The sequence below is a fragment of the Euprymna scolopes genome, chromosome 2 (genome assembly GCF_053919585.1).
Source record: "Euprymna scolopes isolate OS-2025 chromosome 2, ASM5391958v1, whole genome shotgun sequence".
NCBI classification, from domain to species: domain Eukaryota; kingdom Metazoa; phylum Mollusca; class Cephalopoda; order Sepiida; family Sepiolidae; genus Euprymna; species Euprymna scolopes.
The window spans coordinates 143,672,646-143,686,654 of record NC_136483.1 but is presented as its reverse complement, the minus strand read 5'-3'; the positions used below and the strand labels follow the sequence as shown (position 1 = coordinate 143,686,654).

The 14,009-nt window shown below is 34.5% G+C and overlaps 1 protein-coding gene across 1 annotated transcript in view; it reads left to right on the top strand.

Annotated features, from left to right (window-relative positions):
• LOC145296998 (V-type proton ATPase subunit d-like) overlaps positions 1 to 13,363 on the top strand; it is a 58,768-nt gene extending 45,405 nt beyond the window's left edge. Inside the window, exons 5-8 of the mRNA XM_080143220.1 lie at positions 773 to 850; positions 3,047 to 3,223; positions 9,032 to 9,109; positions 13,123 to 13,363. Of these exons, the coding sequence (XP_079999346.1) occupies positions 773 to 850; positions 3,047 to 3,223; positions 9,032 to 9,109; positions 13,123 to 13,284 (495 nt within the window). The 3' untranslated portion in view covers positions 13,285 to 13,363. The remainder of the gene's footprint in view (positions 1 to 772; positions 851 to 3,046; positions 3,224 to 9,031; positions 9,110 to 13,122) is intronic.
• Positions 13,364 to 14,009: the final 646 nt, after the last annotated feature.

Sequence of the window (14,009 nt, the reverse complement as noted above, 5' to 3'; positions counted from 1 at the left end):
TAACCAGTTGATAGAGCCTTCTTTATCTATGTAAGTCTTGGATGAATTCATTCAGAAAATATTTGGTGCACTGTTGGTTGGCTCATTCTTTCCGTTTTTTTTTGTTTTTTTTCTTAATGGAAAGTCTTAGTATATTTTTGATGAATCTTCTTGGACTATTTCTGCAGCAGACTTGTTTTCTGATTCTGTCTCATTTGTAAGACAATATGGTCCAAAATGTTTGGCCAGTTTCGTGATGGAGGTTGTTCTTCTGGTTCATGTTTTGTGATGTTGATGTACCATTTTGAGGTTTGGATTTTGAGAGCTCATCAGATATTACCGAGTGCTTACAGTAGTGGCATGATGTTGATCAATTTCTGAGATTCCTATCTCCTGCTTCTTTTGCGCAAATACAGCCTTCCAACCCCATATGAGTATGTCACTGATATTCTTGGGGGGGGGTCTTTAAAAATCTAATTATGGTAGGCATCGTCCATTCTTACCTTAGGAGGTATAAATCAAAAGTAGAAATGGGTAAAGAGATTACTTCAGATGAAAGAACACAACTGGATTATCTCCCTTTTCTTACTATCTGTTCCAGTGAATAAAATGGAGAAATGTCTATGTCCAGCAGTTCACTGAGATGCTAAACTGTCATTGTTCTCTTTACCGTTTTATGTATTTATTTTTATTTATAAATAATTGTTTGTTACATGGTATGAATGTGTAAATTCTTTTTCATTTTGTGTATCTTTCTTTTTTTTTTCTTTTTTTTTTTTTTACTTTTTTCCAGGCTTACCTTGAAGATTTTTATAGTTTCTGCAAAGAAATGGGAGGAGCAACTGCTGAAGTAATGTGTGAGGCTTTAGCTGTAAGTATTTTTATCGTTAATGAAATAAAATGAAATAATGACAAAACAATGAATTTATAACATGTTCTACAAGAGTGCAGTTAACTCTACATCAATATATATTAGCAAGTTTGAAAAGGAAATAAAAAAAAGTCAGGTGGAATGGGTTGCCCAGGCAAGTTTTAAGGCTAGACTAGAGTGCTCTTCCTTTAGGGACACTGGCTTGACTCTCCCACATTCCGACCTTGTCACATCTTCCTGCAGTGGGAAGAAAGTAAATAAGAGCATGGAGCAAACTGGTTAAAATCCTGGCACAGACATGTTTAAAGCACCAATATTTCAGTCAGTTGATAAGTCAATAGTTTATACAAAACCCAGAAGATTCCATGAGGGTGACAGTGTGCTGAGAAATGATGGAGAGAATATGTTAGATATGAAAGGAAAGAAGGAAGTAAGAAAAGGATAAAGAGAAGAATAATCGTGTTATTTGATTTTTGGCAAGTAGAAACAAGTGTAAATTAGTGTAGGAGTGATGTTGAGTGCTAATATCAGCTAAAAAAAAACTAAAGGGAAAGAATGAATCAGATTTGAAAAAAGAGGGAGAGTGACGAGAAAAGGGCAATGTGAGTATGATGGTTTGAGTCTAATTTTGTCGATTTTTACTTGACAAAAAATTGTTTCAGCATAGTATTGGAAACCATAAATATGGCAAAAAAACATAATTCAATAAGGCTTCTGAGCTGTGTGTCGGACATGTGTTTAATTATAACAGATTTTGAAAGTAATTATGGGATAGCATGTGTGAAATGAGTACATTTAAAGTATCTAACTTAATAACCCTGTTTGTAAAATTTTTTTTTTCTTTTTAGGGGACATTGGGTCTCTCCAATGTACAGTTTATTGCAGCAGGGTATTATGTAAAAATCGTTGCATGTGGTGAAGTGGAGTTAATGGTTTTGTGTTGAGTATATTTTTGAAGCCATATTTGAATAAAGTTGTTACGTGAGTTAATGGGGAGGATAATAGTTCTAATAGTTGAGGGGGAGGAGGGATTTTGTTTTCGATGTTGTGAATGGCTTTTTTCTTGCATTAAGGAAGAAATGTTAAAGATTCCAGGAAGGATTCTATGATATATTCATTATATTTATTGCTCTAGTTTGGAATTCCCTTCCGGGTTCCTGCTTTCTGAACTTTACTGATATGCAGAAGTTCAAATGTAATGTGAACAGACATTTTGCTGCTCAACTCCTTACATAGTATCCCTGCAACTTATGTCTCCAATAGTAGCCCCCTACATCAAAGTGGCACTGTACCTCGTTTGGGGCGAAAATGAAATTTAAAAAAAAAAAAACAAGTTATAGATCAGTTTTTATGGTGTGATGATGTGGGTTTACAATAAAATTTGTATGATATCATGTTGTTTTTGTGAATAAGAATGTCGATGGATGGTATATTATTGTTTTCAGTTTCAAATGTGAATCTTATGGTGAGTTCTACTTTATTGAAGGTCTTATACAGCATAGTCACGTTGACACACTGGTTCTCGCCAGATCACCAAAGTTAAGCAACATTGAGCCTGGCCAGTACCAGATGGGTCACCATTTGAGAAGGCAAGGCACTGTATGTACCACAAGATAAAATCCAAGGTTGAGAAACTGGCACGGTCTATCTTTCTCTCAAGAGTAGATGGGAGGTTTAGACTGTTTTTTTTTTGTTTTTTTCAGCACTTGTGCATTTTAAGATTGGAGGACAATTTTTTGTTTTGATATTTTTTAAGAATTTCACTTAGAAAAAAGGGAGACAAAGTTCATTCATTTTCAGAATTTTTTGTTCATTGAAAAAAATGTGCTTCTTGTAATTTGTCAAAATTCTAATTATTTTATAAAAGCTTAACATTTTTTTAAATTCAATAAATGTTCAAATGTTTGGTTTTGTGTTATGGTTTTAGTATGTTTTGTTTTTACCAATAAATTACACAAAAGTTCAACAACTCTTTGAATCGTCTCCCTTTGTTCTAAGCTGAATTCTTCAAAAATTGAAAGCAAAAAAATTGTTCTTCAAACCTAAAATGCACAAGTATCTTTTTCCCCCTAAACAAAATAAAATATAAACCCTAGTCTAAACTATAATTTCTATGAGACTGTAATAATTTAGATACTTATATTTTTATTTAATTAAAAAAAAAAAAAATTTTTTTTTTTTTTTTTTTTTCATCAGTTTGAAGCTGACCGAAGAGCCTTTGTTATTACCATCAACTCCTTTGGAACTGAACTAACCAAAGATGATCGTGCTAAGCTCTACCCACGACTTGGTAAGCTCTACCCAGATGGCCTCAGTATGTTGGCCAGGGCTGATGATTATGAACAAGTCAGAGCAGTGGCTGATTATTATGCTGTAAGTTTACATTTTTATTTTATTTTTTACTAGCAAGGATACCAAGTTGCATTGGGACCCACCTGCTATACATAAAATATTGTACACTTTTAGATTACAACATTCCACTTCCATTCCGAGAAATGCTAAGTAAATTTGTAAATTTTGCATTCACATTTGTTTGCAATTGTTTCAATGCCGCAAATAGGAGTTTTTTTTACAATGGGTCTACCACTCATTAGTTAACAGTCAACCAAAAGTATAATGCAAAAAACATTGACTTCCTATGTGTTTGTGTGTATGATGAGGGTAATACCTATTTTTAGGTATGTGGTAAACTCAAATGAGGAAAAATATGCTTGTTTTGCTAAATAAAAAATATAACGAATGCATAAATTTAAAACAATAAAAATAAAACCTCAGAACCACATAGAAATTACTGCAAATTATTTTTGTTTTGGTTTCTGTTACAAATATAAATTGGGGGAAAGAAGTTGAAAACATTATCACAGGTACATTTGTCAATAAGAAAGTTGTATTCAAAGTAAATTGGTCACAGTACCGCCATTTGTTTTTTTTTTTTTTTTTTACTTATCCAATTTAGTTGGGAATAAGTTGATAAATTTTTTAGGGTGTTGGGGGTGACGAAATTAGCAACTCCATGAAATAAAATATTGACCATGACAAGAAAGTTGAATTTGCACACATTCACTTGTGTGTGTGTGTGTGTGTATATATATATAATGTGTGTGTGTGTGTGTGATTCAAGCATGGACGCCACTGTTGCATATGGTGGTTTCATTGGAAGAGGATAGTCTTAGTGAGAGAAGTTGTAAGAATAGAGAGGGATGTTGAAAGGTCTCAGAGAGAGATTTTTGTTGTAAGAGACTTGTTGTAGAAGAGACTTAGATAGATTGTTCGTTTATAAGAGGGACTTATATTTTAAAATGTTCATTCCTTGTTATGTAGAATGGAAGAAGAAAACTCTTGGAGCGAAGGGATTAGTGTTCAGACAGTTCGGACATTATGATGTTGAGACGTGTATGTAAAGACATATAACACAAATATATAATACAATTGGACTTTACCTTTTTGGTAAGAATCATAAGACACAAGACGAGCTTTACAAAAAACACTTGATGGTTTATTCTTCACACGGCCGTGATTCCATCATCAAGAATTCAAAGTTTCACATTTTTCCTTGAAGTGACGTCTCGCTTCCAGACGTCTGACTCCCTCTGAGTTTTCTCACTGACTGCCTCTTCTAACTCAAGTTTTTCTCTATTCCTAGAACTTTCTATTTTCCGTGACATCATACACATGTTAAAACATGTGCATTCTTTCACGTGTCCTGGACATACGTGTCCAAAACTTTTCCTATTTCTCAGTAACCTATTTTTCCAATATTTAAAAACATTATCTTATAAGCTGCATTTTTTCAATTTAAAATTTCATAAACTTGACAGCTTACATTCTTTTCTTGAATATTTTATCTATATTCTAAACAAATGTTTGGTTTACATTTTTAAATTCTCACACGTAATCTATTTCTAAACTAGATTACGAGGTTCGAATTCCGCCTATGCTTTTTCATTTTCATTTTAAACTAAATTCTCCATTTTTATACTTACATGAAAAGGGGACAGCCCTTATGTAACACCACGATTGTCCAGAGTTTTACAATCATATGGATTTTTTTTTTTTTTTAAATGGCTTCTTTGTTGCTAGAACTATAAAATTCTTGTGGCAACTTGTGTATGTCAGAAGTATGCAGAAATTTAGGAAAACCAAGTTATGTTTACTAGTCTTTCTAATACAGTGACTACTTAAGAGCATATCAGACTATGATGCAGACGATGCTTCTTTATGATTGTGAAATGTGCCCAATTGATTTGCATGGGTTGAACCAGTTTTTGATAACTGCACTGCCACCTTCTGGATCAAGTACCAACACAAGATCTCCATCAATGATTGAATCTCTGACTCTTGTTGTTTGTCCTTCTATAACATGATCTAAGATGGTTTAGGGCATATAGCTCGGCACCCAGAGGAAGAGTTTGTCTACAAGGTCCTTCCCCCCCACACACACACGCATACACCTTATTTACCTGATTGATGTAAACATGCTGTTGAGCAAACAATCAAAGGTAACCTCCTAGCACTATCATGTACACAAGTAGAAATCTGAATTGATTAGCCATATTGTGTGACCTAGCTCAGAATCAGTGAAAGTGAGCAGCAATGATTAAAGACCTTGTACTTGCTCAGTCAGTTCAACACTAGCATCATTATTTTCTCTATTTTGTACCCCTTCCCTAAAAAGAAGTTGGTCTTCAATTACCCCTCTCCCTAAAAAAAAAGTTGGTCTTCAATTTCCCCCTCCCTAAAAAAAAGTTGGTCTTCAATTACCCCCTCCCTAAAAAAAAGTTGGTCTTCAATTACCCCCTCCCTAAAAAAAAGTTGGTCTTCAATTACCCCCTCCCTAAAAAAAAGTTGGTCTTCAATTACCCCCTCCCTAAAAAAAAGTTGGTCTTCAATTACCCCCTCCCTAAAAAAAAGTTGGTCTTCAATTATCCCCTCCCTAAAAAAAAGTTGGTCTTCAATTACCCCCTCCCTAAAAAAAAGTTGGTCTTCAATTACCCCCTCCCTAAAAAAAAGTTGGTCTTCAATTACCCCCTCCCTAAAAAAAAGTTGGTCTTCAATTACCCCCTCCCTAAAAAAAAGTTGGTCTTCAATTACCCCCTCCCTAAAAAAAAGTTGGTCTTCAATTACCCCCTCCCTAAAAAAAAGTTGGTCTTCAATTACCCCCTCCCTAAAAAAAAGTTGGTCTTCAATTACCCCCTCCCTAAAAAAAAGTTGGTCTTCAATTACCCCCTCCCTAAAAAAAAGTTGGTCTTCAATTACCCCCTCCCTAAAAAAAAGTTGGTCTTCAATTACCCCCTCCCTAAAAAAAAGTTGGTCTTCAATTACCCCCTCCCTAAAAAAAATGTGGTCTTCAATTACCCCCTCCCTAAAAAAAATGTGGTTGGTTTTAGAGCATCTATTGCTGAATTGTGTCCACATAATACTTTCTATGCTGGCAATTGTAATTTGAATTTATTCATTAAGCTATTTGTTTATTAGCACCTTGTTAACACAAATTCACTGACTGCAACGCCATGCAGAGGAATAAACCCTTCAAAAACGGGGCCATCTGTAAGTAGTGGATGGTGGCCTGTGATGCCTTAGGATGGGATCTTATGGCTGAGTTATTCTTTCACTTCAACCCTTACTTCAGCTAGATAGAAGATCGGAGAGACCCAATTCGATCTATTGGCTGATCATATCATTCCCTAGTATTGATAAGTTCGCCTCCAACTGATTCTTCAAAAAAATATTGTAATGTATTGTATAATATATATATTAGAAGACCATAGTGGAATGGGGCCACAAATGAATGAAAATATTTGATGCTAGTAAGACTAAGCTGCTTTCCTTTAACAATTACAAGACGCCTTTCCAACTACTGATATCTGTGACAAATAACACCCTACCTAAGAATTCTTCCTTTAAACTCCTTGGCTTAACATTCACAGGCAGTATGAATTGGAAAAAACATATTGAGGATATTATGAAAGCTGCTGCAAAGAAGGTGGGTTCCCTCTATTGAGCTAGAAAATTACTCCCACATGAGAGTATCCTGTATTTATACAATGCCATTATTTGCATGGAGTATTGTTGCCTCATCCGGGCTGATGTATCCACCACTAGCCTCTCCCTCTTGGATAGAGTCCACAAAAGAGTTTCCAATCTAATCAGTCCTACTTTGTCAACTAAGCTGCAATTTCTGTCCTATCGCTGCAATGTTGCATCTCTGTGCCTGTTTTACAAATATTTTAATGGAATGTGCTTTGATGAACTCATTGCACTTGTGCCCCCTCGATGTACATATCCTCGGCCCCCTCGATGTACATATCCCCGACAAACCCACTTAGCAACAAAATCTCACCCCTTCACTGTTGAGGTCCCTAAATGCCAGAAAGCTTTCTACTCTAATAGTTTCTTCCCTCAAACATCTAGACTTTGGAATTCTCTTCTTGCTAACTGCTTTCCTGACTGTACTGATATGCAGAAGTTTAAATGTAATGTAAACCAACGTCTTTTTAATCTTTCTTAGGCATGGTCTCAAATAGTAGCCCCTTACGTCAAAGTGATGATATGCTTTGTTAGGGGTGAATGTGAAAAAAAAAAGGGGGGGGGGGGTCAATCGTGTTGAAAACAAAAGATTACCAATGCCAAAGAATACTATTTTCTAAAATTAATGTTCTCACTCTCACTCTGAAATTTTGTTCTTGGAGCAATATATGTAATAGAATGTAAAAAATATTATCCTATCTATAGAATTATATATAAAAAAGTGACCTTGTCTGTCTGTCTGAGGTACAGTCTCTACCAAACTTGTCTGTCAATTTTTGGTTTACAGACTTCAAATTTGATATATCAGGGATTTGAACTTGTGGAACAAATTCGATTTGGTCTTTAGCTGATAAAAATAACTACTAAGGGGTCAAAATTGAAAAAAAAATTGGAACTTGGCAGGCATAAGTCGACTTAAAGTGCTCTTCTATGTATGCACAAATATACATTTATACGTTAAAGACAATAGCTTAAACAATAATGACTAAGGCCGAAACATTAAATGTTTTGATCTCAATTCTATTTTATGGCACCCAAGTCATATTTTTTTTTTAAATTTGGAAATGTTTTTGTATTGGGCCTATAATAATAAATATGAAATATGCATGAATATCATATTAGTCATATTTTATGACTGGGCCAAGCTAGGGGTGGGCATTACTATATATTGGATACAATATAATAATCACTAGATAATTGGCTCTATAATAATAATAATAATAATAAATACAAAATCTGCATTAATGTATCGTATTTAAGTGTATTTTACAACCAGACAATGTCCGGTAGCCTGCTATTAGAATATTTCACAATTTTGTTTGGCATTAAATAACTCGTAGATAATTTGATATGCCATAAAACAAGCCAAACGAAACCTATCTGCCTGTTGAAATGGAAAAAGTCTCACTTTACTTTCCATAATGTATGGATGCATGTTATGCATAAAAATAAGGCTAATGATTTTTATTTATTAATCTTATCTTAATTGTATTTTAGCTGTGCCTTTTAAATGTTTTTATGTAGTTAAATCAAAACATACTGCTAATAAATATTCTACATTTGTTGTAAGATAAATTAGTTGTAAACAGTTTTGAAAAATTTGTAGGTCAAATGTAGTGATATTAGATTATTACTATAATGCACATCTGTAGCATTTGCAACCATCGAAGTAAAATTTATCTGTTCGACTAAATAAATGACCTTGATATAATGGGTGGTGGTTATAGTATGCAATAAGATTGGAAGAAACTAAAAGATAAATCTGGACTCAAAAGCTAAACTTTTTTTTTTTTTTTTTTTTTTTTTCAGGCCATTGATCAATTTATGACAAAATGTTTTTTTTTTTATATATATACTCCTTGTTTATTAAGCTATTATAGTCAATAAAATCGTGATAGAATCCATTTCTTGGATCTATTGTGGTCATTGTTGCACTAATAGTTTCTAAAAGTGTATGAAATGGCACTAATTCCCTTCATCACTAAATTCTTAAAAATGGAAAAAAATATTTTAACGTTTTGAGTAAAAAAAAAATAAATAAATAAATAAACAAATAAATAAAAAAAGGAAGTAATTTGTGCCAGTCATTGTTTCATATATTTTTTATTTAAATGTTTTTTTTTTTTTTTGTTTTTGTTTTTTTTTTATTTGTAGGAATATAAAGAATTATTTGAAGGGGTTGGTATAAATGCTGGAGAAAAGACGCTTGAAGATCGATTTTTTGAATACGAGGTAATTCTTTTCCAAATGTATAAATTATGGTTTAAATGGATGGGAATAACACTGACTCCAACTTATCTGAACTAAGAGAAAAAACTGTCATGATGAAAATAGTCTTTTATGAAGAATCTATAAAGATAAGTGGAAATGGTTAAGGGATGTGACCAATTATGGAAAAGGGAGAGACAGTATAAAACGCACGGAAAAAGAGAGGAGAGTTTTTCTTTCAGTGAATTCAGGAAATTGGCAGTAGAGTTGGAGTGTAGCATAGCTCCTTTTAAGGGGGATCCATATAAGTTTATAACATACTATGCCTTCAACTTTTCATAATGTTAATTCAAATCTTTATGCATGACATTGCTTCTTATGGTAATGTGTAGCCATAATCTTCATTGTAAGGCTTTGCTTGTAATGTTACATAATGAGGGTTGAGTTTGAATCTGACGTGGGAGTCAGAAGTGACCCCCAAAACAGAAGTCTATGAAACTTCCAGCTAGAAATTTTCTGTCTCTCGTCTTTTGATATTTCAAGCAGGGAAGATGTGTCAAAAATGCCCTCCTTCCCCAATAGAGGTGGTGGTGGGGGGTAATATAACTTAGCGGGATCAGCTGTTTTACTCTCTCAGGCATACAAAAGCAACTCGTCTCTCTGATTTTTTTTTTTTTTCTTTTTTTTTCCTGTGACTGTTCTCCTCTTTTAAACTTTTTTCTAAATTCGCATTGGTGTCCAAGTGGTTTTGTCAGTAGACACTTGGGTTTTTTTTTTCAAGTATATAAAATCTGTAAACGAAAATATAACAATAACTCTCCAAGATGCCACGTATCACACAAAGATCGTATCTTTCATCAGTGGATCATCTCGTTTTAGATCACATTTTTCTCAGCAGGTTAGAACTATTAAAACTTAAAAGAAAAAAAAAAAATTTTTTTAGATGACTGATAATTTGTATTGTTTGATTTATTAGGAATATTGTTCTCATATTGGATGTTATTCTCACAGCATTTTGGCAGATCTAACTCCGACTTTCCCACAAGGACCTGTGGCGTAATGGATATAAGTGTTAAGTATAATTAGTTCTAAGTGGCAATTTTCTGAAGATTAAAAGGTCAATTCTTAGCGCAAACTATAGTAAGAATACAATTACAAAATACTTAAGACTTCCATCTGGTCATAGCTGATGGAATGAGAGCAAGCTAACCTCGTGGATTAAATTAAAGGTTCTATTCAAAATTCCATACAGATCACCAAGTTCGGCAAGACACACCTGAAGAAGGTTGGAGGTTACATCAACCAAAACATTGTGAGAATGACATCCAAAATGAAAATAATAGTTTGATTAAGCCAAATAATACCCCCCTCCCATAAGGGATTTTAGATTGTTGGACTTGGGTAAGCCCATATTGAGTGTTATTTTCACGTTTTGACCGATGTAACCTCTGACCTTCTTCAGGTGTATTTTGTTAAACTCAGATCTTTCTATTGAACTCTGGAATCTGTACACAATTTCAAATGGAACCCTATATTTAATCCAAGGAAGGGTAATATGTTCTTGTTCTGTAAGCCATGACCAAGTAGAAGTCTTAAGTAATTCACAATTGTATTCTTAGGATTACTCGCGCTAATGATTGAACCTTTGACCTCTAGAAAAGTATCGCTGACAACTGATTTTACTCAATATTTTATTTATGGGGAAACCTGTAATTTACCTGAATGCACGAGTTTCATGTTTTTTTTTTTTTTTCCTCTAAGAAAAAAAAAGTTAAAATGCAGATGTCGCATTTATATGTATGACAGTCATGCAAATTTACGTGTGAGATATGCAAATTAGAAGCGAGGGAGTTGTTGAACGGGTATAAAAGAGGAAGAGAAAGGAACCACTGGCGAGACAGCGTGTTGGGAGAACGTGTGTCGAAACGAAACTATTGAAAAGACAGAACAACAAATTTGACTCGGTTCAAATACTGTAGAAGCTATTTCGGCCTTTTATATCCCCTTTCGGTCATGGAAACCAAGATGTTTGATATCAGCATGATTCCAGAATTCAGTTGTGCTGCCGCCGATATGCCCATTATTGAGTGGATTGAAAATGTGGAAATTCAATGATGGCAGTAGAATGGATGGCTGGTGCCATATTCAGAAGAAGAACTTGGCCCATCCAAATGCCTAATTCCCTTAATGACAGTTGTACAGGAGCAGAAGCACAAGGTACGTCCAGTTCTTGATTACCAGGAATTGAACGAATTTGTGGATGCCTTCACTGCCAATGAAAAAGTGTGCGCACAGAAAGTAAGAAAGTGGCGGTGACAAGGAGTTAATGTGTATGGATCTGCAGAATGCATATCTTCAAATTCACATTGACAAAACATTCAAACAGTTATTTTCAGGGGCCAGCACTTTTGTCTCACGCGGTTGGGATTCAAGCTGAATGTGGTGACACTTATTATGAAGTCTGTAATAGACACAATCATATCTCAGAACCATGCAATCAAAAATGCCACATCAGCATATGTGGATGATGTTTTCATTAATGAAAGTGTAGTTCCTGTGTCATGCATGCAACAACATTTTTTTTAGACTATGGCTTAGTTTCCCAGGATCTGGTGCAACTGAAAGACTGAGCCAGAGTTCTGGGTTTGCAAGTCTGGGAGAAAGATGGCACACTGCAATGGAAACGAGGAAATCCAATTCCAGGAATCCCCGATGAATTGACCCGTCAATGCGTATTTTCTCTTCATGGGGAAACTCATTGGTCATTTTCTCCGTATGTAGATGGCTCCCAGTGGCAGTCGAATTTATCAAGTGCCTAGCAACTGCAGTATCGAAAGGCTGGGATGACAGAATCAAAAATGCATCTCTTTATCACATGTTAGCAGATCAATTAAGTGAGCAAAGTACAAGAAGCTAATCCCATTGGAAGAGCCTGGTGCATGGACGGCAAAGAGGTTACAGTCTGGGTAGATGCAAGTTGCATAGCCACAGGAGGGTCATTGGAGGCGAATGGAATGGTCATTGAGGATGCGTGTTGGCTACATCCTACTAACGACGCTCAACACATCAATCTAGCTGAACTTGATGCAGCACTCAAAGGAGTCAATTTGGCCCTTCTCTGGAAGGTAAGTGTTACACTTAGTTACCGATTCTGTGTGCGTGCACAATTAGATCTCTGACACTTTGACTGGAAAAGTGCGTGTGAACATGAAAGCAGCTGGTGAAATGCTCATCAGGCGACGGTTAGAAACTTTGAAATCACTGGCAAAAGAATATGAATTGTCTATCGATATAAAACTCGTAAAGTTCTATCAGAATCACACAGATAGTTTCATCAGTGTCACGCAGGTGGATGGATCTACTTAATGAAGGAAGAGAGTCGGTGCTTGGGAGTTGCACAGCAGTAAGACAACTGGATGGGAACCAGGTGGCTGATATCCGTCATCAAAGTGGACATCCAGGAGTAAAACAAACCCTATATTTTGCCAGGATAGTGGACCCGCAAGTGTCCAAAGAGACTTGTAAATCTGTTGTGAAAGCATGCAAAACCTGTCGATCAATAGATCCAGCACCTGTACACTGGAAAAATACTAGCTTTTCTTCCTAAAAATTGAACCTTTTGCTCGCCATAATAAATTGTCTTTTCGCTGTAAAAAAAAAAAAAACTACTTGGTGAAATTGTTTTCTGGAGAACTTCATTCCATAATAGATACGTATGATATAAACTTTTTTGATATTTTCATTTTTTAATGTCTTGATTAAACTGTACAAGTACCTTTCTAGTTAGAATTCTTTCTAGAAAGACATTGGGTACTTATGGAAGGTAAACATAAAGGTTGTCAACACCGTTAAGTGAAACTTTTTCTGTGGAATGAACTGGATTTGAACCTGGCACACCCAGGTTGTAAGTCTGTCATTAACCACTTTCCCACCATCACCTTCCAGATGTTGTTTTTGGAAGCTTTAATTTTATGATTTCTGTGTATTTTTTTTTCTAAAATTATTATTTTATTTATTTTTTTTTTTAACAAAAACAGGTGCGACTTATGAGGAACGCCTTCATGCAACAATTCCAATATGGAGTCTTTTATTCCTACCTGAAACTGAAAGAACAAGAGTGTCGCAACATCATCTGGATTGCTGAGTGCGTTGCTCAGCGCCACAGGGCCAAAATTGACAGTTACATTCCAATCTTTTAAACTTTCTGCTATAAAAAAAACAAAAAAAACAACAACAAAAAAAGGTACAGTGCCATAATGGCATATAAAAATCATCAACTGCTTTTGATTTCTTTGACCCATAATCGTTAAAAACGAAACAATTTTATATACTCTAGTGATAATGTTCAATCTCTTCATCCATATTTTCCTTCCTCTCTCTCTCTTTGTTACCAGGTCCAATCGTCTTTCTTTTCGTCTCTCTTTCTCTTTATAACTGGATAGAAGTGGTTAGACTAGTGATTTATCTAGAACCTTCTATTACTCAAACTGAATTCTGTGCTGAAAACTCCTCTCTGCTGTTCATTTTTATTACATGCAATGTGCTGGTTCTTGCATACAACTAAAATATTAAGTACTTAAAAAAAGCAGTCACTTTTTTTTTTTTTTTTTTTTTTTTTTTAGGTAATTTTTTTAAGTCAATTTAAAATGTTTATTTCTTGTTGATTGGTACTAAACAATGTTCTGAAAAGAAATTTTGTACGGACAAAATTTCTTTAAATAAAAATAGGTTTTTATCTAGAATTCCCCATGGATTAAAAAAAATAAAGAAAAATCTACATCATGAACATAGCTGTGACAAAACTAAAATATCATGCTCCAAAAATCACAAATTAAGTAGTTTTATTTTTTAATTAGAAAATCAAATTTTATGAGTGGTAACAAGAGTGGCTGTCTTATTTGCCATTTTGAAAACGATATAAAAA